At 36.7% G+C, this 26,967-nt stretch overlaps 3 protein-coding genes across 15 annotated transcripts; 1 reads left to right on the top strand and 2 right to left on the bottom strand.

Moving 5' to 3' along the window:
• Nucleotides 1-881: 881 nt before the first annotated feature.
• LOC113710730 (pentatricopeptide repeat-containing protein At5g08305-like) lies at nucleotides 882-14,780 on the bottom strand. 11 transcript variants are annotated; one of them, XM_072083616.1, is made up of 10 exons: nucleotides 12,529-14,780; nucleotides 12,111-12,192; nucleotides 6,275-6,362; nucleotides 5,780-6,169; nucleotides 4,001-4,100; nucleotides 3,883-3,924; nucleotides 3,676-3,753; nucleotides 3,179-3,241; nucleotides 3,009-3,101; nucleotides 882-1,233 (listed from the first exon to the last, which is right to left on the bottom strand). In XM_072083616.1, the coding sequence occupies exon 1, from the start codon at nucleotides 14,653-14,655 to the stop codon at nucleotides 13,027-13,029; it is 1,629 nt and encodes a 542-aa protein (XP_071939717.1). In that variant the 5' UTR covers nucleotides 14,656-14,780; the 3' UTR covers nucleotides 882-1,233; nucleotides 3,009-3,101; nucleotides 3,179-3,241; nucleotides 3,676-3,753; nucleotides 3,883-3,924; nucleotides 4,001-4,100; nucleotides 5,780-6,169; nucleotides 6,275-6,362; nucleotides 12,111-12,192; nucleotides 12,529-13,026. The 11 variants fall into 11 exon arrangements, 9 of the variants coding, with proteins under 9 accessions (XP_071939717.1, XP_071939714.1, XP_071939715.1 ...); XM_072083613.1 differs by adding an exon at nucleotides 1,517-1,574 and having other exon boundaries at nucleotides 5,780-6,362; XM_072083614.1 differs by adding an exon at nucleotides 12,332-12,373 and having other exon boundaries at nucleotides 5,780-12,033.
• Nucleotides 14,781-14,842: 62 nt separating this feature from the next.
• Nucleotides 14,843-18,656, top strand: LOC140038326 (vacuolar protein sorting-associated protein 20 homolog 1-like). The gene is made up of 6 exons (XM_072083621.1): nucleotides 14,843-15,267; nucleotides 15,551-15,703; nucleotides 15,827-15,979; nucleotides 17,422-17,505; nucleotides 17,979-18,120; nucleotides 18,258-18,656. The coding sequence occupies exons 1-6, from the start codon at nucleotides 15,166-15,168 to the stop codon at nucleotides 18,281-18,283; spliced, it is 660 nt and encodes a 219-aa protein (XP_071939722.1). The 5' UTR covers nucleotides 14,843-15,165; the 3' UTR covers nucleotides 18,284-18,656.
• Nucleotides 18,657-19,753: 1,097 nt separating this feature from the next.
• Nucleotides 19,754-25,932, bottom strand: LOC113735207 (uncharacterized). 3 transcript variants are annotated; one of them, XR_011842156.1, is made up of 7 exons: nucleotides 25,366-25,932; nucleotides 23,325-23,519; nucleotides 22,501-22,617; nucleotides 22,219-22,368; nucleotides 21,158-21,272; nucleotides 21,010-21,068; nucleotides 20,131-20,238 (listed from the first exon to the last, which is right to left on the bottom strand). XR_011842156.1 is itself a non-coding variant. In XM_027262192.2 (6 exons), exons 1-6 carry the CDS (start codon nucleotides 25,549-25,551, stop codon nucleotides 20,103-20,105), a joined length of 843 nt encoding a protein of 280 aa, XP_027117993.2. In that variant the 5' UTR covers nucleotides 25,552-25,922; the 3' UTR covers nucleotides 19,754-20,102. The 3 variants fall into 3 exon arrangements, 2 of the variants coding, with proteins under 2 accessions (XP_027117993.2, XP_071939723.1); XM_027262192.2 differs by lacking the exon at nucleotides 21,158-21,272 and having other exon boundaries at nucleotides 19,754-20,238; nucleotides 25,366-25,922; XM_072083622.1 differs by lacking the exon at nucleotides 20,131-20,238 and having other exon boundaries at nucleotides 21,061-21,272; nucleotides 25,366-25,931.
• Nucleotides 25,933-26,967: the final 1,035 nt, after the last annotated feature.

Consider the following 26,967-nt stretch of genomic DNA (forward strand, 5'->3'; position numbering starts at 1 on the left):
AGAGTTTCCATTAACATACTGGACGGTGCAATGATGTACTTTCCTCTTATTTTCTGTTGATTCTTGTCCACACATTTTTTTGGTATTTCCATGCAGATGAAGCCAAAAACACATTACCAAGGAATATTTAGACAAAAAGTTTGGCTCCTTTGGTGTTTGCAAATCATATTCATCCCAAAGGAACTGCAATGACTAATTATTAGTTAAAAAGATAGAGAGGACATCAAAGTAACCAAAGAAACTTTTCAAACATTCACTACTAAAGCTTGATGAGTGCAGCAAGTAGGTTAACATCAATTTTGTGGCTAAACACCCATTAGCAAAGCCTGAATTGTTAAACAAATGCAATAACTTGTTGAACATTAAACTTCTAGTGCTTTGAACGGAGAAAAAGGAGTAAAAGCAAACCAAGTTGTTTTGTCTTGTTTCATTTCTTGGTTTAATGAAGTGCAGAATAAAAAAAGTGAATGAACAAAAAAACACAGTACAAAATCTGCTATGTGGAGCAACATGAGACCCATATTACAAGACTTGTCAATTTCACAAAGTTGAAACCTCTTGAATTCAACAGGAACATAGACAAAGATAACAAGAAACCCTTTCATTCAAAGGAATCTACCTTTTTATTCATGTCTTCTCTAAAACCTGACGCAGCATGCTCTTGGAAATACACATAATGCTTAAAACTATCATTTTTCCCTTCATTTGCCGAAGAATAGGGCAAAAGAAACAGGGCTCAACACTTCCAAGCAGTTTTTTTAACAAAGGAAAAACTGTAATGCAACCTCCCCAGCCAAAGTCAACTATGGACAGTTCATTTATATGGCTATAGTTCATTTATTGCAAAAAACAGCCAAGAATTTGGCAGTTACAAATAATCATCCACAAAACAAATTGTCATAGAACGGAAAAGCATCATGTTCCATATACATATACAAAACGTAAGCCATGTACAAACTGAAATGGCAATTGAGCCATATCAATTAGCAACCTAGCTACTACAAAAGTTTCCGCAGTTAAGTTCTTTAACAATGATAAATACATATTAGACATTAACTAAAAACATCTAATAAAATTGTTATCTAGAAAAAGGCTAAAAAAAAATAAAAATTACAATAATCAATTTAACATTGAGCTGCATTCCTAATCAGAAAACATGAATGTGTCACACAGGCAGGACAACAGATTCTTTCCTCTTAGCCGCCCAGCGACACGATCACTCAATTCAACGTTCTGCAGCAAAACTCAAAAGCATAGTCATAAACTGCATAAGTATGAACAAACAATACATTGCTAGTCTGCACACACTACTTATTCACAGTCAAAATCCAAACCCTTAGCTGTCTTACAATAATCAATTTAACAGTGAGCCGAATCCCTAATCAAACCAGATGAATGCCCAACACAAGATCACTTAGTCTAACATTCTACAGCGATAAAAACAGAGACATAAACATAACTACATAAGTATAAATAATCAAACAAAATACAAAATACAAAAACAATCCTAATATACCTCATGTTTAACTTCATAAACATAAAAAGCAGCCAAGCTAATCAATCGCCCGACTTAGCTGCAAAAAGCCAGAACATTCACAAAGCCTAAATCAGGAAAAATCTCTTTTAGAGAAGAAAATAACTGTTAGTCTGCCTAAAAAGGATTAGTCCCACAATACAAACCATAAAAACCATTAACTCATTTCATTTTTTCGTAATCCAAATTCTATTCCTTCAATAAAAGAAGAGAAACACACAGAATTTGAGGTTTACACAAAATCAATAGACAACAAGCACAAAATTTCCTTCACACATCACATCACAATCTCAAACACCAAAAGCAACTCAAAGCAATGACAAAATTTAACCGATTACAATAGTCACAAGTACAAAATTTCTGATGGAATCCACTCATTAATTGCAAATGGCTGATCCTTCAAGCCTCAGAACCACTAAGCACCAAAGCAAAACATAACAAAAAAAAAAGAAAAAGACAGCCTCACATGCACAGAAATGAGAAGAGATGAGGAAACCAAGCAAAAAATGCTAAATCACCCAATTAAAGAATCTCCCCGGGGAAAAAATACAACCAACAAGTCTAGATCAAAGCAACAATTCAAAAGATTAAGCACATAATAAAAATCCCCTCTGAACATAACTCATTCCTGGAAAAATGTCAAGACAATTAATCAACATACAATTTTTGGTACAGAAGGCTCGAAAATTTCACAAATCTTGAGGGAAAATATGTCCACCATGGGAGAATACCAAGAAAATTAATGGTGACTAAGTTTTACCTTTTAACTTTAGCTGCCAGATTTTCGCTAAAGCTAAACACTCAATGGAATTGCTATCAAATATACTGAAATTCTTAACAAAATAGCAGTTTGATGTCTAAACTCCCTTTTTCAGGTTTTAATCTAACTAATGAAGTTAGTGAAGTTGCTCAAATCATATGCCAAAATCATGAATATCCACAAACTTAGTATCCAAACATTTCTTGATTAAAACAACTAACCAGTAAACCACAAATCCATTGTCAAAGGCTGAAAAATTAGGAACAAGCTCTCTTATTTATTACAATAGAAACCATGGCATAAAGCAATACAAAAGATATTTTTTAGCATAAAGCACCGAAAAAGGATCCGTGGTTAAGTTTGTCAATAGAAACCAAACTTTTTTATTTTATTTTGTCATTCTCCTACAGACAACTTGTTAAGTTTATTCAGGCCTTTAGTTTCATTAAGGCCCATAAAAATTACACATAATACATTGACAGGCAACCATATCACCATACACGTAGACCAGATAGTATTAACCACAAATCCTAACTTCATGGTATCTAAGATTTGACCGTACCCTTTTTCATTTCGGGGCAGGAAGATGATAGATGATAGATGAAAGGTTGTGTCTTATCTTATGTTTAGAGTCCATCAATTCTTAGTGTAATACGTAATAAGAAAATGTAGTACGAAGAATGAAGAATGCAGTACGAAGGTAAAGGAACTGACCACGTGAGACATGGAGTAATTGGTTAGATGGCATGTCTAAACATGGACCCCTAAAAGCTTTCTCGCATCCAAAATCTTGTTCGTCGATATTCCCTGCAGTAAAATGTCCTCCAATTGGTGCACTTTGGTGGTGTTAACAGAATTGGCAGAAGGCTAGAACATGAACTTACCTGTAAGTGTCACTTGTGAATCCTCAGGTATATCTACTATTATTTCTATAACTGTAGGCATTACTGCAAGAAAGGCCAAAAGAGCTGTAATTAATCAAGACTGAACTAACTAATTGGAAGACCAAAAAAGTGCAAAAAACTGAGGCTTGTTTAACACACACACACACATCTAAAGTGCTTTCGACCAACAACATGACAATAGGTAATAGTGCCACAAAACAGAAGAGTAAAAGGGAAATAAACTCGGTGTATAATCAGTGCAATTGAGAAGTTTTGGCTCAAAAAATGTTTTGTACTTGATGCAATTGTTATGATAATATGAATACTATTCTGTCATCATGGTGTTTGGACTAAAACATGGAAAAGTGACCTTTTACAATACTAAGAACCAAACAACACAAGAAAATCTCAGAATAGGAACTTGAACTGCTCTTGATTCGTGATGCAGCAATAGAAAAATGAAACAGAATTATTCCCGATGCCACAGAAAAGCTTACCCACAACATCTTCTCAATTGAAGGTGAGCAGAGAAAATGACAAGCTCTTGCTTTCTCCTCATTTATACATTGCTCAACCTAACACACAGCTCAGCACCCAGAAAAGAAAACAAAATAAAAGGAAGTCAATAAAGAATGACAAATATAGCAAAACTGAAAGACAGAGACAAATGGAATTTGCAAGAAAAACAAGAACAAAAAAATTACCTGACGGAAGAAACTCCTATCAGACCTCGCACGTAAAAGGATCTGCAGAAAAGAGGAGCTTGTTAAAAAAAATTTAAAAAAAAAGAAGAAGAGGGAAATGGAGGAAATATTGAAATACCAATCTAAAGCATATATCTTCAAGTGCTAGTACCCAACATCCAATTCTTGCATCAATAAAGTGGAAATCTTTGAAACCCCACCTCACGGGCTCATCCAAGCTACAGAAATAAAAAATCTAAAAATTAAAAAGAATAACATAATCCTCATAAACAACAAAATAGTAGTAGCAATCAGAAAAGGGAAAAAAAGCAACAAAAAAAAAGATCCGACAAGAACAGAAAGTGTACTCGTTGTCTATTTTCAAAAAAAAAATGCAAGATCTGACAAGAAGAGACGGTAAGATCTGACGAGAACAAGAATGCACGAAAAAAATGTGGAAGAAAAGGATGATTAAAGGAACAGAGAGAGAGAAACGAAGACGGTGGAAAGATCTGGAGAAGAGACGGCGGAAGAAAGAAACGGCCGAGAGATTCTTGTGTTTTATGCGGCTAACCCTAAGCCGAGAAAGAAATTGGACACACGAAGCGCATCACGCGAAAAAGATGGGATGATCCATGTGCGCGGCACGTGAGAGGACGACGAAAACCAATCCAGGTCATCAGAGGCCTTCGGCTCTTTATCTACTTATGTTGATAAGTACATGATGAGTCTTGGCAACAGGGAGGGAGGGAGTGGAAAAGTGTAAGCATTTATTTTGATATCAGTTTTTGTTATATTTAAATTACTCTCATGTCTTTTTTAAATTAGAGTTATTGCATTTTAATCATGACACTAATAAGAAAAATGAAAAGTTTCAATAAATTACATTTCAAAAATGTTGGTAAATAAAATTTAAAATTATCCATTTACAACTATATTCATCAATCATTTCTTCAACTCCAATTATTGTATATGTAAGAATTATCTCCAATTGTTATATTCTTATGCGCGATAATTAGAGTTAACTATATTTTGTATACATATTGGTTTAGAAGAAAATCATAATTAATAAGAAGACAAAAGGTTATAAACAGCTAATGAGAAAGCAAAATATTAAATTGATGACTATATTATGTCATATTGACTAAGAAAACTTCAAAAATAATTATCTATAATTATAAAAAATATAATAGAAAAGGTTTACAACTACTGGAATTAATAAGAATTTGTTGCATCAAAGTCAGAATGTTTTAGTATGTATTTTGCTCAGGTTTTGTTGTATACACTGGTTTGACACAATATATTTTGTTTATTATATAGTTTATTAGTCAATATTATACCAACAACTTAGGTTAAATATGATAATCTTCCATTTTCAGAATTTTTACAACTATAGAATGTACAATAAACTTTTAATTACTTTGCACACAACAAACACTTTGTTCAACTACCAATTGCTTAATTTTGTTCATTATATAGTTTCTTAGTTTATATTACACCAATTTATTAAAGATTTTAATTTAATTTCTTAGTTTACACCAATTTCTTAGTTTATATTTCTTAGTTTTACACAGAAATTTAATTTATATTAAAGATTTAATATTTTGGAAAAATATATTCACGTGTGGGTTATTACTAGTAAACCACATAGGGAACAAAGCAATAGGGAGCAAGAAAACTGGTAATTCTAAAAGCAGCTCTGGATTTTGCCTCAGTCTAGCTACTGGATTCGGTTTTGCCTCAATCTAGCAACTGGACGCGGATCCAAAGCAATGCTTCAGACATCTCTGATGATGTTGGCATTATACTGTTCAGGAATAGCTTTTGATTTCTGCATCTCCAGGGTAAGCAAGCTGTGGCAGCAACAACCACACTTGACACACAGGAGACAAAAGTTATTCAGAGCACAGTGAGTTACCTGCCAATCAATGCCCCAGACTACCCTTCAGCTTTCTTGCAATTCATACATTTCCTTGGACACGAGTCCAAACAGCAGCTGAAAAAGGACACATGAAAATGCATGTTGCAGAACATTTCTCTGCCCCCAAATAAATTTGAACGAAGGAACATGAGGTCCAGAAATGGCAAAATTGCTTGAGAGCACATTTGGCAGAGTAAGATACTTTAGGGTCTCCAGTCCAGACAGATGAATCTAACTGATCTGATAAAGGAACAAGAGGTGGAGCAGCAGAAGCGAAATGCACCACTTCCCCTCTATACCTCCTGCCAGTAGGCGATAACCATGCTCCATCCTCAATAACAGATGATGCTTTTGCATTCTAAGAGCTCCTAGCTAAGTGTGTTCTATCTGTGGCGAAAAAAAAAACATGAGCCGGGTGTCCAAGGAAATGCCACCGACAAAGGAACAAGAGGCGGAGCAGCAGAAGCGAAATGCACCACTTCCCCTCTATACCTCCTGCCAGTAGGCGATAACCATGCTCCATCCTCAATAACAGATGATGCTTTTGCATTCTAAGAGCTCCTAGCTAAGTGTGTTCTATCTGTGGCGAAAAAAAAAAACATGAGCCAGGGGTCCAAGGAAATGCCACCGATCCTGCCAAAGATAAGTCATCTGACCATCCCAAAAATCATCTGCATACAATTACTAGCAATGGGATGCAGCTTCAACGTTTTACACCAATTCCAGTAGGAAGATGCATGTGGTTTAACAATCCAGATTATAAGTGTTGAAGATATGTGTAAATATTAGGAAAGATATGATTATAGTATCATGTATTAATTAGGTATCATATGATTATAGTATCATGTATTAATTAGGTATCATATGATTAAAGTATCATATATTAATTAGGTAGTTACACTTGTATATATATATATATGTATATTGTGTAGTCCAGAGAAATGAAGAAAAGTATTTTCTCTCCCTTTTTCTAAGTTTTCATGGTATCAGAGCCCTACCATCAAGGTTAGGGTCTCTGTCCGCTACCGGAAAATTTAGTAGTCATCATTCGGTTCATCTGGTTCTGTATAGGACACATCTGTGTTCTATTCTTCACTCTTGTTTTAAAGAGTTCAGGTCTGTCCTTTTTTGTTTTTATTCTGTTAATTCTGAACCCATGGCAGAAACGAAATCTGTCGTTACGTCTGATGTGGTTCCTGTGATGTCTAAGATCACGGACCACAAACTCAACAATTCTAACTATCTTGATTGGAGCAAAACAGTTCGTCTTTATCTGCGAAGCATTGATAAAGACAATCATCTGACTGATGATCCTCCAAAAGATGGTTCAAGACAGACATGGCTAAGGGAAGATGCTAGATTGTTCCTGCAAATACGGAATTCTATTGACAGTGAGGTAATTAGCTTAATTAATCACTGTGAATTTGTTAAGGAGTTAATGGAGTATTTAGAATTTTTGTATTCTGGTAAAGGGAATATTTCTCGCATATATGAGGTGTGTCAAGCCTTTTATCGTGCAGAGAAACAAGATAAGTCCATCATGACTTATTTTATGGGTTTTAAAAAAACTTATGAGGAGCTTAATCTGTTGTTACCGTTTAGTTCTGATGTGAAAGTTCAGCAAACTCAACGGGAACAGATGGCAATTATGAGTTTTTTGGCTGGTCTTTCACCTGAATTTGAAGCTGCTAAATCTCAAATTCTTTCCAGTCCTGAGATCTCATCCTTGCAAGATGTGTTTAGTAGGGTGCTTCGCACAGAGAATACCCAGTTTGTTCAGTCCAGCAGTGCTCTTGTTGGTCTTGGAAAGAAGCAATACAAAGGTGGTGGTAAAGGAATTGACACTCGGGGACAGAATGCAGAAGTGGTTGTGTGTTACTATTGTCAAAAGCCGGGCCATATGAAGCGTGATTGTAAGAAATTGCAGTACAGGAACCAGAGAACTCAATCCGCACATATTGCTTCTACCAATGATGCTATTAATCATGAAAAGTCTGTTACGATCTCTGCAGATGAATTTGCTAAATTTTCTCAGTATCAAGAATCATTAAAGTTTTCATCTACTCCCGTAACTGCCATCGCTGAGTCAGGTAAACCAAACACATGCCTTGTGTCCTCGTCCTCCAAATGGGTAATTGATTCTGGTGCCACAGATCATATGACAGGTAATTCTAGTCTATTTTCTACCTTTCAGCCACACATCCGCACCTACAGTTACCTTAGCTGATGGGTCAAAATCTCGTGTTCTTGGATCAGGCTCAGTTAACCCCACTCCATTAATCTCATTGTCATCTGTCTTAAGTTTGCCTGAGTTGTCTTTTAATCTAATTTCTGTGAGTAAACTTACTCGTGCCCTCAATTGTTCTGCCAAATTCTTTCCTGACTATTGCTTGTTTCAGGATCTTACGACGAAGCAGATTATTGGTGAAGGGCATGAATCTGGAGGTCTTTACATTCTTGACACACAGATACCAAAGTCTATAGCTTGTTCTGGAATTGTAACTCCATTTGAAGCACATTGTAGGCTGGGTCATCCTTCTCTCCCATTGTTAAAGATACTTTGTCCACAATTTCAGAGTTTGTCTTTATTAGATTGTGAGTCTTGTCAGTTTGCCAAACATCATCGTGTTAATTTGAGTCCTAGAGTCAATAAACGAGCGGATGCTCCTTTTGCATTAGTTCATTCAGATGTCTGGGGACCTAGTCCAGTCATTTCTAAAACTGGATTCAAGTATTTTGTTACTTTTGTTGATAACCATTCTCGTATGACTTGGTTATATTTAATGAAAAATCGGTCAGAGTTGTTTTCTCATTTTTGTGCTTTTTGTGCTGAGGTCAAGACTCAATTTAAGCGTTCTGTACAAATATTGCGAAGTGACAATGCCAAAGAATATTTATTCGCACCTTTTCAATCTTATATGGTGCAAAATGGCATTATTCATCAAACCTCTTGTGTGGATACACCATCCCAAAACGGGGTTGCAAAACGAAAGAATAGACATTTGCTCGAAACTGCAAGAGCCTTATCATTTCAAATGCATGTTTCTAAACATTTTTGGGCTGATGCAGTGTCCACAGCTTGCTTTCTAATTAATCGTCTGCCTTCATTTGTTCTGAATGGTGGGACTCCTTATAACACTCTTTGTCCAAATAGACCTTTGTTTCCCATCGAACCTAAAATCTTTGGGTGTACATGTTTTGTCCGTGACTCTCGTCCCCAAGTCACTAAATTAGACCCCAAATCATTGAAATGTATTTTTCTGGGTTATTCCCGTGTCCAAAAAGGATATAGATGTTATTGTCCTAGTCTCGGCAGGTATATTGTGTCAGTTGATGTTACTTTTCTTGAAAATACACCTTTTACCCCATCCTCATCTCATTCATGTCAGGAGGAGGATGATGATTTGTTAATCTATACTGTCACATCCTCAAGTTCTTCCCCTGCTAAACCTCCAATTACTCAGGTATATTCTCGACGACAAAAGTCTCCTGATGCATGCCCTGAACCAGTTCCTTCGTTACTAGATCCTGTCTCAAGTGATGATCTTCTTATTGCTCTTCGCAAAGGTAAGCGTCAATGCACTTATCCTGTATCTTCGTGTGTATCTTATAATCATTTACCCACCTCTTCTTGTTCCTTTATTACATCTATTGATTCTATCTCCCTTCCTAAAACTGTTCATGAAGCCCTATCCCATCCCGGATGGCGCAATGCTATGATAGAGGAGATGAATGCTCTAGATGGTAATGATACTTGGAACTTAGTAAATTTACCTGCAGGGAAGAAGGCTATTGGGAGTAAGTGGGTTTTTGCAGTTAAATTCAATCCTGATGGGTCGGTTGCTCGGTTAAAAGCTCGCCTTGTTGCCAAAGGCTATGCCCAAATCTATGGAGAGGATTATTCTGACACTTTTTCCCCTGTTGCTAAGTTAACATCTGTCAGGTTATTCATTTCTATGGCAGCTACTCATAATTGGCCTTTGCATCAACTAGATATCAAGAATGCCTTTCTTCATGGAGACCTCCAAGAGGAAGTTTATATGGAGCAACCACCAGGGTTTGTTGCTCAGGGGGAGTCTGGGAAGGTTTGTCATCTTCGGAAGTCCTTGTATGGACTGAAACAAAGTCCTCGTGCTTGGTTTGGAAAATTTAGTCAAGCAGTTGAAAGGTTTGGGATGCAGAAAAGCAAATCTGATCATTCTGTTTTCTACAAACAGTCTGAAGCTGGTATTATTTTATTGGTAGTATATGTGGATGATATTGTTATCACTGGAAATGATGCTGCAGGTATTTCATCTCTTAAAACTTTTCTCCATAGTCAATTTCAGACAAAGGATTTGGGACTGTTAAAGTATTTTTTGGGTATTGAGGTAGCAAAGAGTAGGAAGGGGATATTCCTGTCCCAAAGAAAATATGTTCTTGACTTGCTATCTGAAACGGGAAAATTGGGAGCTAAACCAGCTAGTACCCCAATGATTCCTAACTTGCAGCTCACAAAAGAAGGTGAATTGTTAGAAGATCCTGGGAGGTATAGAAGATTGGTTGGAAAGTTGAATTATCTTACAGTGACTCGTCCAGATATCGCGTATTCAGTTAGTGTTGTTAGTCAATATATGTCTAATCCTACTGTTAATCATTGGGCAGCTGTAGAACAAATTTTGTGTTATTTAAAAGGAGCTCCTGGACGTGGTATTCTGTATAAAAATCATGGTCATACTAGGATTGAGTGTTTTTCAGATGCTGATTGGGCAGGATCCAAGGCAGATCGAAGATCCACAACTGGATTTTGCGTCTTTGTTGGAGGAAACCTGGTCTCATGGAAGAGTAAGAAGCAGAATGTTGTCTCGCGATCGAGTGCAGAGTCAGAATATAGAGCTATGGCACAATCGATATGTGAAATCATGTGGATAAATCAACTTCTAACTGAAGTAGGTCTCAAAACCTCAATGCCTGCAAAATTGTGGTGTGATAACCAAGCAGCTCTTCATATTGCATCCAATCCCGTATTTCATGAGCGAACAAAACACATCGAAATAGATTGTCATTTTGTTCGTGAGAAAATACAGCAGGGCTTGATTTCTACAGGATTTGTAAGGACTGGAGAACAATTGGGAGATCTCTTTACGAAGGCTCTACATGGGGTTCGAGTTGATTACCTTTGTAACAAGCTGGGCATGAGCAACATCTATGCTCCAGCTTGAGGGGGAGTGTTGAAGATATGTGTAAATATTAGGAAAGATATGATTATAGTATCATGTATTAATTAGGTATCATATGATTATAGTATCATGTATTAATTAGGTATCATATGATTAAAGTATCATATATTAATTAGGTAGTTACACTTGTATATATATATATGTATATTGTGTAGTCCAGAGAAATGAAGAAAAGTATTTTCTCTCCCTTTTTCTAAGTTTTCAATAAGCACATGCTGCTTATCCAGATAATACTTTCAAAATGGATGAGGAAATGATGAACATGATTAAAGCATAGTTATCCTGCACGAAAAAATGTAACATGGAGAATGGATAAGTTACTGCTACAATTAGCATTTGAAAGCGCAAGTGAAATTCGTGAAGCAAATATATTCATTACAACTTCTCCAACTATAAAAGCAGCCACAAGCAGTTAAATACCTAAAAAAACCCCAGAATGAGAACAAAATTACAGCTTGTTAAATGCATTCCCAAAGATCTCGAAGGAGAGAAAACTATGAATATAGGATTTTCCATGCAGATTTTGAGATGAAAAGCAAATATACGATGACTAGTAAGACAACAGGTGAATCCTGGTTGCAATTGGGATTGTAGCATAAGGTTTTTCTTTTTCTTTTTTTTTTTTTGGTAGTAGCAAACCTATAAGAAACAACCTGGATCACCATTCATAATTTAGATATAAAGTGCACCCCAGAATCATTCAAAATTAGTATATAAAACTTGATCAGGATGTGAAAATCAAAAAGCGAATACACCAAATAGAAAATGTAATCATGTAAAGAAGTTTACCATGATGAGTACTACAGAAAGTGATTGAGCTTCTTTTTAACTTCATAGAGTGGAGCTAAAAAAATGTTTGATGATGTAAATCTGTTCCATGATGGCAACCTTCTAACACAAAAGGAGCTCAAAATGCTAAAAACCAACAAGAAACTGAAATCTATCAATTTACCTCTCCTATACAATGAGCACTTATTGATATCTCGAGGAATTTAATTCTTACCTTTTTCAGGTCCTTCCAGAAAGCAATTTCTATATCATTGACAACAGTTAAAAACCATTCATAAATCACAAACTACATCATTTATAGCAGTTTGAATATCACTAACCTCTTTATTGACTTAGCTGCTGAGACCACTTCCAAGTAAGAGCGCAAGCCGACCAACCATACTATCTTTGCTGCTGAGGCATCTACATGTGAAAAAAGGTACTGATCATATGGAGAAACCCTTCCTAAGGCTAGCTTCCTATGCCAATATGGCTCCTTTACGGGGTGCAAACACTGGCTTTGAGAGAAGAAGATAAAAGTATGAAGGATGAATAGTTGTACATGTCATATGTCTTGGGCAAGCTTTGACCATTATTGTTCGACCTTCCAGATATGAATAACTATTAGATTCCATCCCATTCAAGAAAAGATTGGCCTTTGGCCTTATTCCAGTTTCCCAACCGTTCAACATTATATGACTCTTGTCCTTGAGAATAACTGGTTATTTATAAGCAATCTTACAGGAAAAAAGAACTTACTTGACAATATGAGATGCCTGCTCCCTATGATGCATAATTGAATCAGATGATCAGTGCCCTATACATCTTTCGGAAACAAAATGCTTGTTCTGTAGTAGACAACGTTCAGCCTCTGGATTGTATCTTGTAAGCCAAACCTTGAGATGTTTTCTTTAAAAGAGTTTCCTCTGCAATTCCCTATAAATGTTTCGAATACCATGTCGGTGCCTACACAAGCAAATTGGTGATAGAAACTACAATAAAATATTTCCTAACAACCCAATCATTTTTCTCTTCTATTGAGGACAAGCTCCAATAGTCTCCAGAATTTCTCAAGTAGAAACGACTAAAACATGAGAAAGAACATCGCATAAGACTATATTCTCCATCTCCAAACTCACATAATCATCTAAATCCAGTAGCACAGACAGCTGATAGATAATCAAGTGCTCTTTCCAACGGAGACCTACTACAAGCCGGATATGCCCCTTATGCTAAAACTGAAGGGTTTTCTAGAAGTCAAAAAGTAAGATTTAAAATAAGTTCTTGTGTTTCAGTATCTGTAGCTGGCCTCATTTGTGTTATAATGGCATCTAGAATCATATATATGTGTTCACATTTGGGATGCATCTTTTCATGTGCAATAAATCTATGAAGGGTTCCCCCTATTTCGACAAAACTAAAGCCAGGAAATTTCTTCACTCCTCTTGTTTCCATGACTTCCCTCATTGTTCTTGCTTCAGCCCAGCGTCTTCCAATTGCATAAACATTTGATAAGCCAACATATCTGCCATCATGATCAGGCTCCAACTCAATAAGTTTCTTTCCGACTACTTCCGCAAGATTTAAATCTCCATGGTGTATGCATCCATTGAGTAATGCGCCCAACATGGATGCAGTTGGTTCAATTGGCATTTGAGAAACAAGTTTGTATGCTTCCAACAATAGGCCTGCACGTGCTAAAACATCAATCATGCAAGCATAATGTTCTGCTTTTGCTGTCATACCATTTTTACTAAGAGAGTCAAAGAAATACCAAGCCTTCTTTACCAAACCTCCATGAACACAGGCACTCAAAAGGCACAAGTAAGTGATTTCATCTGGTCTGACCCCCAAACTCTGCATTTCAACATACATCTCAAGGGACTCCTGAACAAACCCATGAGTAGCGAGCCCACCAATGATGGCATTCCAAATCAATACATCAGTTTTTCTCTTTGGAAACCCATGAAAGACAAACAATGCTTCATCAATTGCCCCACATTTAGCATACATGTCAACTATGGATGTCGTCAACACAAGAGTCGAAGGCAACCTGTTTTCTACAATATATCGATGCATCAACCTTCCCTGCTCAAGTGCACCCAAATGAGCACAAGCACACAAGACACTAACCAAAGTCACTTCATTTGCCTTCTGTCCTTCAGCTTTCATCCCGTCAAAAACTGCCAACGCCTCCATGTATTCCCCACCCTTGACATAGCCATCAACCAAAGAGCTCCACGACACAACATCCCTTTCAAGCATCAAATCAAACACTTCCTTCATCAAATCCAGTTTTCCACACTTTGCGTATCCATCCAACATTGTATTCCAAGAAACCAAGTTCCTAGTAGGAATTTCATCAAACAACTTCCTGGCACTCCTTGCGTCACCACAAGAACCATACATATGAATCAAAGAATTCGAAACAAACCGATCAGAAACAAACCCATTTCTCAGTATTACTCCATGAATACACCCTCCGAGCCTCAGCTCCGATAACCGAGCAGAAGCCTTAGCAAGAAAAGGGTACGTCAAGTAGTCCGGCAGGACACCAACCCTCAACATATCAACAAATAAACTTACAGATTTATTTGGGTTCTTGCTATTAGAATAGGCCCTTATCATCGTGTTGTAGTTAAAGATTGTTGGGTCTGACAGCCGAAGGAAAAACTGATTAGCATAAACTATGTCACCTGAACTGGAGACTGCAGAAAAGGAGAGGACTTTGGAGGCAAATGGGTGGTGGTCGGAAAGGCCAAAGGTGATCAAGAGGGCGTGAATTTGCTTGAGCTCTGGCATGGATTTGCATCTTTCCAGCAAAGCAAGAAAACAGGCTTGGTTTATTAGGATGGGAGCTTTGGTCCGCAGGGAAGCATTAGACATTTACAAATGCAAGAATCATAACTAACTTTGCTCCGTTTTGGAGGGAAAGAAGCATGCTGCCAGCCCCAGGGGTGCAATTGTAAACCTGTTAAGCTAAGGGGGTCGCATCTATAATTTTGAGAAATATGAAGGGGACGAAAATTAGAACAAAGAAAATTCTCCCTCCGTCAAAGCTCAGAACCATGCCAAAAGAAAAGAAAAAGTCCCAGCTGAGCACCAGACCCCAGGAGTCAGCAGCTAACCCCCTTTGTTAAACTTTTCTGCATCTGGGTTTTAGCCTTTTCTTTCATTTGTTATCTTTTCTTTTGGGGTCTTCCAAAAATTGAGGAATTTTTTGAGTTCTCATCATAATCAGACTTTCAATCCTGTTTGGTTGTAAAAGAATTTCTGTCAAGTACAAAGTTTGGATTTTAATTGGTATAACTGTTCATTGGATTGGAATAACAGCTTTTCAATCGCCAATTTTTCTGCTTGTTCTTTGGGGGGTCTTAGGATAGAGGGGATTGAATAATGGGAAATGTATTTATGAAGAAGCCAAAAATAACAGAGGTGGATCGGGCAATCCTCTCCCTGAAGACCCAAAGGCGTAAGCTTGCTCAATACCAGCAGCAGGTAAGCTTGGTCAAGAACTAATTATGTTTGAGCAATTTGATTTCTGAAAGCTAGGATTGTTGGCGTAAATGGATTGTCCTTCTTTCTTGTGGGATTGCCTTTAGTGTTGTAAAGATCCAATATTTTTAAGATTTTGCATGTTCTGTTATTCAGAACCTGTAGATGATGGTTTGTTAAAGAACCCGACTATTTTAGGATCAAACAATGCAAATTCAGTGTGTGATTGAAAATGCACATCATAATTTGTGATATTGCATCGTCATTGGTGGTATGCTGATTTCAGCTGGAGAATGTGATTGAGGCTGAGAAGCAAGCTGCAAGGGACTTGCTTCGTGAAAAGAAGAAAGATAGGGCCTTACTAGCATTGAAAAAGAAGAAAGTACAGGAAGAACTATTAAAGCAAGTAGATACCTGGCTCATTAATGTTGAGCAGCAAGTAAGTGATTCCTTCTTTATTTATTTATTTTTTTTTGCATGTTTATTGTTCATCCATCTAGTGGTGTTCTTGTGGATGGTTCATTTGCAAATGTGTAGAACTTGAACATGCATTTTGGTTTAGTTGGCAGATATCGAATTGACAAGCAAGCAGAAGGCCGTATTTGAGAGCTTGAAGACGGGAAATAATGCAATTAAAGCAATACAAAGTGAGATCAACTTGGATGATGTTCAAAAACTGATGGATGACACTGCCGAGGCAAAGGCCTACCAAGATGTGAGAGTTTACAGTGTTTTCCTGTTGTCTTCCAGATCAGTGTGGATTATATTCCATTGTCTTGTGCTTATGTTGGTTTTGAATTCCTGCATAATTTAAAATTTTACCCAAGTAACTGAAAAAAAAAAATAACCAAAGTATCCTATGGGATAACTCTTAGAATCTGTTATTATTCTTATCTGGAACTTAATTTATTCCTGCTTGTTGGTTTGAAATGGCCGCTAGATGACGGTTAATGTCAATTAAGTTGAGAAGATGCATTCTCATAGTTCAAGAACTGACCATGTGACTTTTGGGCTTGGTTCGGTGGGACATTAAACATTTCAGATGGAAAAGGCTCTCCTGTCAGAAGATTTTCTATTCAAAAAAGTTTTTTCTGTTTTATGGTCACAGAGAAAAAGGTGTTTCCACCCTTTTTTTTTTTTGGGTTTGTGTGTGTATATGGCTAATAATGTGAAAATTCTTTTCCTGCCATAAAGGAGTTAATACAAAAAGTGTCAGTCTAAGGTCCAACTGATGGTAACAGTTCTGGCGGTTTGCATGTAAACCTACAAAATAGCTGGGTTGCTCAAAACAAATATGTAGGCTGTAGTCCTAATAACAGTTTGTAGCTTTTAAATATGTTAAGTACCTCAAGAGGAGTGAGAAAAATTACATCAGGGAGAAGTGAAGTTCTCTTCTTCAGTTTTTCTTGATGGGAGGAAGAATATTAAGTGGACAGAAGGGGGTTTTAGAAAACAAATGTTCTTTTCTTAGATTCCATCACCCTCTTTCGCTTTCTTTTTCTCCTTGCATGTGCTATTATTTTTGTTTGTACTTTTCATATCTAATCTTAATCCATATTCGTCCCAATATAAATTCATTCCATCACTCCCTAGCTCCACTTATCGCATCTTGTGCTTGTGCTTGAAAGCCTCAACTCGCATTCTTATGCCATGCTCTCAGCTGCCACCAAACTTGACAAGATATGCAACACTTTATGAGACAAACAATGCTCATAAATGAAGTTTTAAAATTGATGGTGGTCATCTGTTCTTGAGGAAGCTTCTTAATCGTGTGTACTTGAGGAAGCTTCTTAACTAAACAAAAGCATTAATGAATGTGAAGTGTAATAACTGCATTGAAAAGATTTACATCTGCTCTCTATTTGTTTCGGAGAGTTCTCCTTCGTACGTTTACTGCTATGCGACTTCATTCACCTGTGTTTGTTGGTTAGCACTGGTCCACTGGTATGGTTTTCATGTTATTCCTTTTCGTCATTTCTCTTGTCTTCCCCAAGTTTGTGTTTCAGGATTGAAGTGGCTTTCTTTCTTCTTCTTTGTCTCTTATAGCTCGTGGACCTTAATGAATTTATTAGTGGGAGTGCATTATATTGCAATTCATGTATGGTATAATTGTTTCAAACCCACCTGGGGTATAACACCTGTATTGTTTCTTTATAGGAAATTAATGCAATATTGGGAGAGAAGTTATCAGCAGAAGATGAAGAGGAAATTTTGGCGGAATTTGACAATCTTGAAACTGAGGTCAGAACATTTCAAGCTTTTTACTTTCGTTGTTTTGTTTCTCCAAAGGGTTTAAAAATCAGAAATATCTGCAATTTCTTTTTCTTCATGATCATTTTATGGATAGCAGAATCCCAGGATTTTTCCTACTTTTAGTTCCATACGATAAATGGTATGCATTCAAATTTGGGTGCTAGGAAGCATTTTGGGGTATTGCAAAAATTGTGCCAATAGCATAACTCAATTATCCTGCAGTTAGATGGCCCATGATTTAGAAGTACTTGGTATTAGCAGTTTCAGTTGACACCTGTCTGCTTTCTTTACACCTAATACTCCGTGAGATAAAGCTACAAGAATGCTCTCTTTAAGTTTTATATCTCATTTGTTTTTGTTGCTGTCTTTCACATGACCAATTTCCTCTTGATTTATGCATGCATTATGTAAAGATAGATGCCTCTGATGATAACCTGAAGAATTGTTTTAAAATTGTGCAGATGACGGTTCAAGATCTGCCAGAAGTTCCAACTGCAGTTCCACCTCATCCGGAGGATGAAGAGAGATTAGATCTTCCTGAAGTACCAACTAAAGCACCAGCCATTGCAGAGGCAATTGAAGAAGATGTCAAGCGGAAGAAAGGTCTCTCTCTCTCTCTCTCTGCCCTTTTTTTTTTCCCTGTTTAACAATATTGCTTTTTAATTTTCTTCTCTTCTGGAGGAACATTACCTCTCTTTATCTCTCTGCTTTTAACTACATTGTTTTTGAATTTACTTCAGTTCTGGAGGAGCCATTACCTGCTTGAATGAGCAGTTGTCATGCTGTCTCGGACATCATCTGATCTACATGTATATCAAAATTTGCTATAACGATGGCAATTGAAGCCCTAATCTAGTTTTATTTATTGGCCACTGGCAGCTTCAATTGTACATTGTAGTTCAATCTTTCGTATGATTTATTATGAGTGGATTCTTTGGAAACTTGCATGATGGTCAAACTTTTGTCACGAACTTATAATTTTTTACTTCTGTACAGAAGTATTTGTCAGTTACTCCATGTAATTTGAAATGTACTTGCTATTCTTAGTTGAAGACAATGGCTTTCATGTCCATGCTAGATAGGTTCATTTTAGATGCTATACTCATGTTGGCTTTTATAAAGTGTGATTTTCTTTGTCACCTTCATTTCAGTCAGAGATATAGAAAACCAGCATATCTTTTTTTTTTTTTGGGCAACAGCAGGGAGGGAATACACCTGGGAAAGTGTGACTTACCATGTATGCTAGTCAGATCATCTATAAACTTTCCATCATGGAAGATGAAGTCTATATCTTGTTTGCCTAACTCTTTCTCCTACCTTCGTTTAGTTTCAAAAGATGGGGTTACTAGTTAGATATTACACTATTCGCTTTGCCTGTGAAGTTGAGGTACAAACAGCAGTTGTACCTTCAGATTTAGAAAATGATTCCAATAAGATGTGGGAGAAAATATGTTGGCAAAATGCATAATGCCCTCCAAACGCTAGCCAAGTCTTCATGTCTGCAAAGGAAGTGAGAAACCTGAGTTCGAAAATAGTCAACCTTGGTAAAACATTATTGGATTTGGTGCAGGGAAGCAACCGTTCGAGAAGGTTGATGGTCAAGATTTGGCTAAAAAAGATGTAAGATCCAGAGTTTATCTTATACATCGTTTTTCACATCATGTATAGAATTCACAAAATTTTGTTTTATAGTTACACGTTGTACAAAGTGAATTATATCATGTGCAAACTGAATTACACCTTGTGCAAAATACACAATCGGTCCGGACGGTTTCTCTGTTGACTATTCCCGCCCCAAATCCAACATTATTGCAGTGTTTAACTAACATGGCCCTTTATATGCTTAACCATCGATCTGTTCTCTTGTGCTATTTTCTCCAATATTCCTGCAAACCTAGCCAGACCCCATGGAGTAATGTTATGCCACTGTCGCTAATAGCAGTAATGGTGTGAATCGGCAACGTCCAACATGAACAAAAGCTTGGAAGTCGATGGAACTAAGAAATGGTTCAGCGTACTGGTATGTTTCCACTGAACAGAGGATCATCAGCTAAGTGCCCAGAACAAATTAAGGAATCAAATTTTGCTTGTCTGGATCAACAAGTTTGTATTGTGGATCTAGGCAACCAAATGAAAAAAAAAAATAAAATCATTCTAGCATTTCTTGCATGAAAGCATACTAGGTCATGGAAAGTTTTGTGGAATTAAAAGTTTGAATCACATCAAGTCATAAAAATGTAAAAAGTGCTCATCAATAATTCTAATAAATGTATGCCACCAAGAAGCAAAAGGGATATATATACACAGGATCTGTATTGCAGATAAGACCTATCACTAACATCTGTGTTATGAAACACTTTGCTAGATTTAGTGCATTTCTTAATTTCTCTTGGAAAAAATATAATCAACTAGAAGCTGCCCTCTACTTTCCAATATACGAACCATGAATCGGCCGTTTCTCTGCAGTGTTCCACTTGCAGAGACAAAATCCGTTCTGTCTGGCCCTTCCAATCCAAAAACCGAAGATAATAATTGCCTTGGAACAAAAATTTATATTGACAGAAATAAAAAGAATTGCAGCTCTGTCAGTCCAAGTAAAAAAGGGTAACTATCTTCCTCATATTCTTAGCTTCTTGACAGGTTTCCATGAGCAGTCTGCTATCATGAAAGGCAAAGCAAATAACTTGCTGTACTTGTGAAATAATATCCATGTTACACAGCCTGCATTCATCATGACAAGTTTAGATTTAAATGCTTGCAAATTCAATACCAAAACTACAGATTTCCATCAGTGAAGCAAAAGAAGCACTGGTATGTAAAACTTCCAGTATAACTGGATAGAACTTTATTTACTGCATCCTTTTATTTGGTTATCTTTGAGAAGCCACTAGATTCTTAACATAAAGCAGTGTTACGTTTCCTAACTAAAATGCTTCTTTAGGCAAATGGAAGGGAAGACACTAACGTAACCTAGTTTGGAAGTCTATTAGATATACCAGAAAATAAAATATAAAAAATAAAAATGATAAAGATAAAAACAAATACTTGTCAGATAGGTTGAAATTAGTCCCCTTTTTCACTAGTTACAACCCTGCTTAAATCTTGGGTTACATCATAAGTTACAGTGACTTTTCAGTTTTAAGCTAAAGATGTACCCTACCCAGGATAATTGGTAATGAACTTCATAAGGTATCTATACATAATCCAGAGGCCATCCAACTATCTACATGTACTATTAGGTATCATAAGAAAAAGTTATTAGGGGAGGAATCTCAAACCATCGAGTTAATGGTAGCAGGTTGTGAAACTAGCATTCAACAAATGACATTGCTGGTATCCCCAGTTGTCTAAAGCCCCCCCCCCCCCACCCACACCCTCCCACACACACACACAAAAAATTTTTAAGGTGAGGAAAGGAAGAAGGAAGAGCAAATAACTTTCAGAAATTTGAGGCCAAGAGGAAAGGGAACCTCTGTAGGCTCCCTTGTGTACCTGCTGGCTTCTATAAGTGGAAGATGATCATTATGAGGCTTCTCTATTACATTTTGAACCTGCAAATTAAGAAAGTAATATATTAGGAATGACTTAAATAACTTATCACTCTCATTAGTCACGTAAAAGCATCTTAAATTAGTTTTGCCTGATGCATAAAGCATATGTTCACTTCCTCAGACATATATGGCGTGTTCTCATGTTTGAATAAATTTCGTCTCCATTATGTCATTGGAGAAGTGCTGGAATCCCCTCAGGAGGAACTGTATTGAGCAATTTGGCAATCAAGTTATCAACCATGACAATGATCAATAGATAACCCCTGTTCTATTCCTGACTTTTAAAGATTATAAACCCCAAGTCAGTCTAAGACCAGTAAAATTGTAGCTTTAGCATACAATCAACCATCATGGGATAGCTAAATCAAGCCTGAAACTGACAAGCTGAAGCAAACTTATTGACTTACAAACTATTTAAAAGAGGTGCTTCAATGCTCAAGCTGTACCCAGGATACTCCAGCACAGAAAAAGCCAGAGTAAATTCTCTAGTTTATCTAGTACTAACAAAAGTTCCTTACAGAGATTTTTCAGTGTCAAACTTTTGTACTTCCTGCAATTTTGGACCAACTTTTCATCCCATATTTCAATGTAATGAACCAGATGATATGAGGTGATGGTGGTCATGAAGGTAAGGCCATCAGGTGATAAGATGAAACATATGCATGTATTCTTTGCAGCTTTACAGAAAACAAGAGCCTTGATCCAGTGTAATAACCATCAAGGCGCACTCTACATGTGTGCAACAACAACAAAAGTGAAATCACCTTTTAATGACCAAATATACTAAATTATGGCAAACTTTGGCTCATACAAGGATTTGCAACCTATATCATGGCTTCCTTTTTTCCATTTTTGACATCCAGTACATCGTATTTCTGGGAGAAAATTTGTATAACATGTAGCGCTTCTTCCTAAAGAATCACAAATGAGAAAATTCAAGAGAGATCATAAAGGTGAGAGACAAAAAACATTTTTGCCTGTTGTCTCACATTGTGGCGATTCTACCAGCTTAAAAGACAACCAATTGCAAGTAAAAGAATAAATTTTTTTTATAAAAAAAAAAAGGAGAGATGAGCAAAAGCAGAAGGATAGAGAAGAAACACAGATGCCGAAAAGAAAATACTAATTAAGCAAAGACAGTAACTCTTACTTTAGCCAATAACTCCTGACTCTCAGGAGGTTGCTTTTTCAAACTTTGAGGCAATATAACAGTGAGAAGCTCTGGTTTTTCAGCACGAAGAGCACCTCTAATAACAGCAGCATTAGTTCCAGATGCTCCAGATGTGAAAATATGGTTCTTCTGGAAATAGAAACAGAAGAGCATACTAATTACACCATACTCATTCTAGCTGAAAGGACAAAAGGAATGACCAACTCAACAGCCTGAAATAGTCGACTATCATTTCATGAATTGGTTCAAGCTACAGAATACCGTTATGACCAATGCATAGCTGAGAATTTCAATAAGTTCCTGATGCATGAATCCCATATTTCTTGTCCCAAAGAACCCAATAGCCCTTGGGCCTTGTTGTTGAATTGCTAGTAACTCCTAAGAACACAAAAGAATATTCACATAAGTTGTTGTGAATCTGCAAAAGCATTGAAGATGTTAAGACATTCATATCAACCTTCCAACACAATCTAAAACCTGAAGACTCGACAAACCCGCCAGAAGTTCAATGATACCAAGAGGAAATGAGTAATTAGTTGTAATCAAGTTTGTCTCTTTATCTTTCTGATTTATTTTCTGCTCACTAAGGTGAATACTTAAAGTTGAAGCAAAAGGGCCTTTACCCAAGTAATGATTACTTGAAGTTGAATACTCAAAGTTGAAGCAAGAGGGCCTTTATCAAACTAGTGAAAGAAACTCTCTTATGTAGCCTTTCGAAAGGTACATCTATTGTGAGGATTTGCAACTTACAAACAAATGGAAATTTTGAAAACCTAAACACTGAAAGTGTAAATGCTTTGCCAATAGTTTATATTGACATCCTATCTAACCAATTCTTCTGTTGAAACGAGTCAAGTAAATTTATCCACACATAGGCATGAAAACTATCTAAGGTCATTCTGCATGCTCTCTTGCCTAAAGTAGGGCATGCTTGAAAGATTACAATGCAAAATGGTGATCCCATTAGAGGTACATGGAAAGTAAGTAACAATAAATTGTTGATACTGTTTAAGTGGTGTAAAGAAAAATTGTGGTCAAAACTCCTTGCCATCTGAACCTCATTTTGCACATTAAATATACTAAACCTGTATGTAGTCCACATCAGGGGCAGGCTTGTACTCAGACAGCAGAACTGCTCCTGACCCTTCAACAATAGATTGGGCTTGAGTTGGAATCTGAGTTTTGACCTCTTCATCAGAACCATACATTTGCACCCGATGATCATCTTCATCTCTCACGCCCTCAGAACCTTGATGTCTTTTCTCATATCCATAAAGCCACTATATCAGCACATAGAAAAGAGAGTTCCCTGGTAGTAAATCATTAGTGAAAACCAACTGATGCGTATAAAGAAATAAGAGAAGCTCAAGCTTGCAAGAATAGCATTTCTAATGAGAAATTCTCAGTTTTCAAAAGCAAAGTTGTTTGAGAAAACTTGTTAAAACCACTAAACTACAAAGAAAATTAATGCGTTCTACACCCAAGCACCCCCAGCAAAGTGCATTTGTCATGTAAGACCAATAATCGGTCACAATGTAAAGTTAGTCATTCCATTCTAGTTGCTATTAAACCATGGATCAAGTATGCCATCATGACATAACATAAGTTTGCAGCAACTGGCTCAAATATCCTTACCAGGAATAGAAAACAAAATCTCTCTTTTCAAACAGCCAACAGAATACTTGCAACTCCGGCACAAACTGCACTTATACCTAATAGTCTGACAGATAACTATCTAACAGCCCAGAGTAGCCTTGTATCTACTTCATTAAGCCACTACTTTGATCCTTCCAACCTATAAGTTTTTCAATTGTCTTCCCTTCCCCCTCCTCTGGCCCCCTTCGCCTGAGAAAATAAAATGGAAAGGTGTACTAAATGTATTGCAATTGCATTTACTGCTGAAATTTCTAAAACAAAGGGGAAAGAACCAGCTTGTGAAGATATCAAGCATCTCACGGCTGAAGAATTGAGCACGTCAGTGCCCAAAAATCATTAAAACCAATGCTCAGAGGCAGAACTAACCAAAAAAAAGGGGCCAAAATTTACGAACATTATATCGCTTTCCTAAGCTTAGAGGAACCAAAACAAGAAAATGGAACTTCAGGTCATTCATTGCATTTAGCCATTTAAAAACAATGTAAGTGGTATTGTTCCCCTTTGGATAGAAATTTTGCATAAAAAGTAGTGCACTCATATACCACACAAATTCTGAGCAGATTGAAAATAAATATCTGTTCAGATCAATGCAGCAACACCTACCAAAGAATCTCCACCTAATTTCTAATTCATCTTTAAATCCTCAACTACAGAAATCTATGCAAGACTAATTGACCTTCTCAGTCAACTAATTCTACCAATTAAAAGATGAATATATTTCACGCAAAAGGACCAAAAGAAATGTAGCAGAAACTTCCTCTGTTATGGAAGAAAAATAAGGATTTGTTACATTGATAAATCATAGTAAAAACATCGCTTGAGAAACAATACCAAGTTATTCAAAGGAATGCCGGGAGAAACAATAAATCTATACAAACTGACGTACGCATGACACTCAGGCATGTAGAAAATTATGGAACCGTGCCATTTGATTGCAGGGTTCCAACACAGACATTCACACAAAAATTCAGGTTTCACGAAGGAGAACAAAACAAAATCTCGGACATAGAGAAGCACAGCTAGAAAAACCAAGAAAAAAGTACGAACTTTAGAAAATGAAGCGGTAAAAACTACACTTGCCCAGCATTTTAAAACCCCACAAATTATCCAGAACAAAGCAAATCCAACCCATAAATTACTACACAAATAAACGTTTTTGTTCTGCTCAAAGCATCCGAATTCCAAATCACTGAAAATTAAAATGCCATAAAGCTTCACTCAAACCCCCTCCCTCCCCAGGAACAAAAGCAAAAAGCCCTCCTTTGTTTTTTTTTCCCAATTCTCTTATTTCTTTTTCTTTTTCTTTTTCCCTTTTCGCCCCTCAAGAACAACGAAACGCAATAAAACTCACATTCCTTCGAACCCCATAAATGGCATGCTAGACAGATACAAACGCCATTTCCCACTTACAGCTTCACAGAAATGCAAATATCAAAATAAAGAAAGCAAAAAGAAGTCGAAAAATCCTACCTTGTTTTTGCGGAAAGAAGCCCATCTCCCACAGGAGGATGAAGAAGAGTCCAATGCAGAAAAGGGATTGTTCGGGTGGGGAAAAGGAGAGATTTTGGAAGAACCCAAAGGGGAAAAAGCACAGGCCAGTGGATAAGAATGAGGAATAGGCAACAGCAACAGCCTCAATGATAAAGATGTGGTCATCTCTCACAGTCTTCTCTCTTTATTTATTATTATTATTTTTTTCTTGCTAAATTTCCTTTCTTCCTTCGATAGAACTCTTGTATATGCTCTATACTGATTCTCAAGAACTCTTTGTATTTTCGCTTGTGGCCTCCGCCTGATTAGCCTATGCTTTGCAGCAGCAGCACAGAACTGCTGAAACGAATGCTTTGTCTGGTTTTGGGTGAAAATTTGGATGACTTTGCGGAGGCAGGCTGGCAGCTTTTGGCTGTATGTTTTTGTTGACGAGCTATCTGCTACCACTCCCTCCCTATGACTTGTGCTGCTGCCCGCAGCCCGGCCTTCTTTTGTTTGGTTTGTTTATTCCAAGCAAGAGACTGGAGAGCCCTTTTTCCCTTTTTTTTTTAATCCCTTTTTACGAGTGTGTGAGTGCGTGTACGTGTGGAGGAGACGATAATATACTGCTGATGATTGATGACAGTATTGGGTTGAAAGGGTATTGGGTGGTAGTATCCCACTTAGCAGCAGGTCCCCCCTATAGGTACATTTGTCCCACATCGGGGTTGGGGTTGGGTTTGGGTTGGGATATAAGTCCCTGGGATTGCCTCAAGAGTTGCCGGCTTTTGAGGTTAATTCTGGGATTAGGTTTATAAAACAACAAAAGTCTGATTCAGGCTGTTGAAAAAAAGACAGTCGATAGAATGGAGGAGAGGTGGAATTTGAGAAAAGGGTAGCAGCTTTTCCATTTTACTTTTCTTCATTTCTCCTACAGTCCTACTACACCACCCCCGTTATCTACGTCCCATTTCAATTGCTATTTTTTTGGAGTTTTTTTTAGAAAAATATAATTTTAAGTTTTTGTTAAAAAATTGTATATATATTGTAGTGATTTCGTCCGTTTGAATTGCTATTTTTTTTAGAGTTTTTATAGAAATTTTGCTATTTTATAGCGATTTAATGTATATGAGGTAAAAGATGATTGAAAAATATTTGTTTCTTCTTGAAGTGCTGCTGATCTTTGTTTCTATGGATTATTTGGGATTTACCTTCTCAACCAAAAAGTTGTCGTAAACTTTTCTTTAACATTTTTAATTATTATATACTAAACGGTAAACACTGTTGTTTAAGCGCACTGTTAGTGATTTAATATAAGATGAATGGTAAGACAAAAAAAAAATTTAGCTCTAAAAAAAATCTATATGTTGCATTGCAAATACTAGATAAATATACACTAAACAAAACACTTAAGAGGTACCACTAATGGAGCAAAAGATCAAGATGTAAGATTACAACTATGGTAATTTCGTGATTATTTACCAACAAAATTCACTTAAAAAGGTCAAAAGTAGAACATCAATCCTTTCTTTTTTTTTTTCTTCAACTTTATGTTTATCTAAGAAAAAAGGAAAAAAAAAACTTTATGTTTGTCTAAATAAC

Source organism: Coffea arabica, chromosome 3e (assembly GCF_036785885.1).
Source record: "Coffea arabica cultivar ET-39 chromosome 3e, Coffea Arabica ET-39 HiFi, whole genome shotgun sequence".
In the NCBI taxonomy this organism is placed as follows: Eukaryota; Viridiplantae; Streptophyta; class Magnoliopsida; order Gentianales; family Rubiaceae; genus Coffea; species Coffea arabica.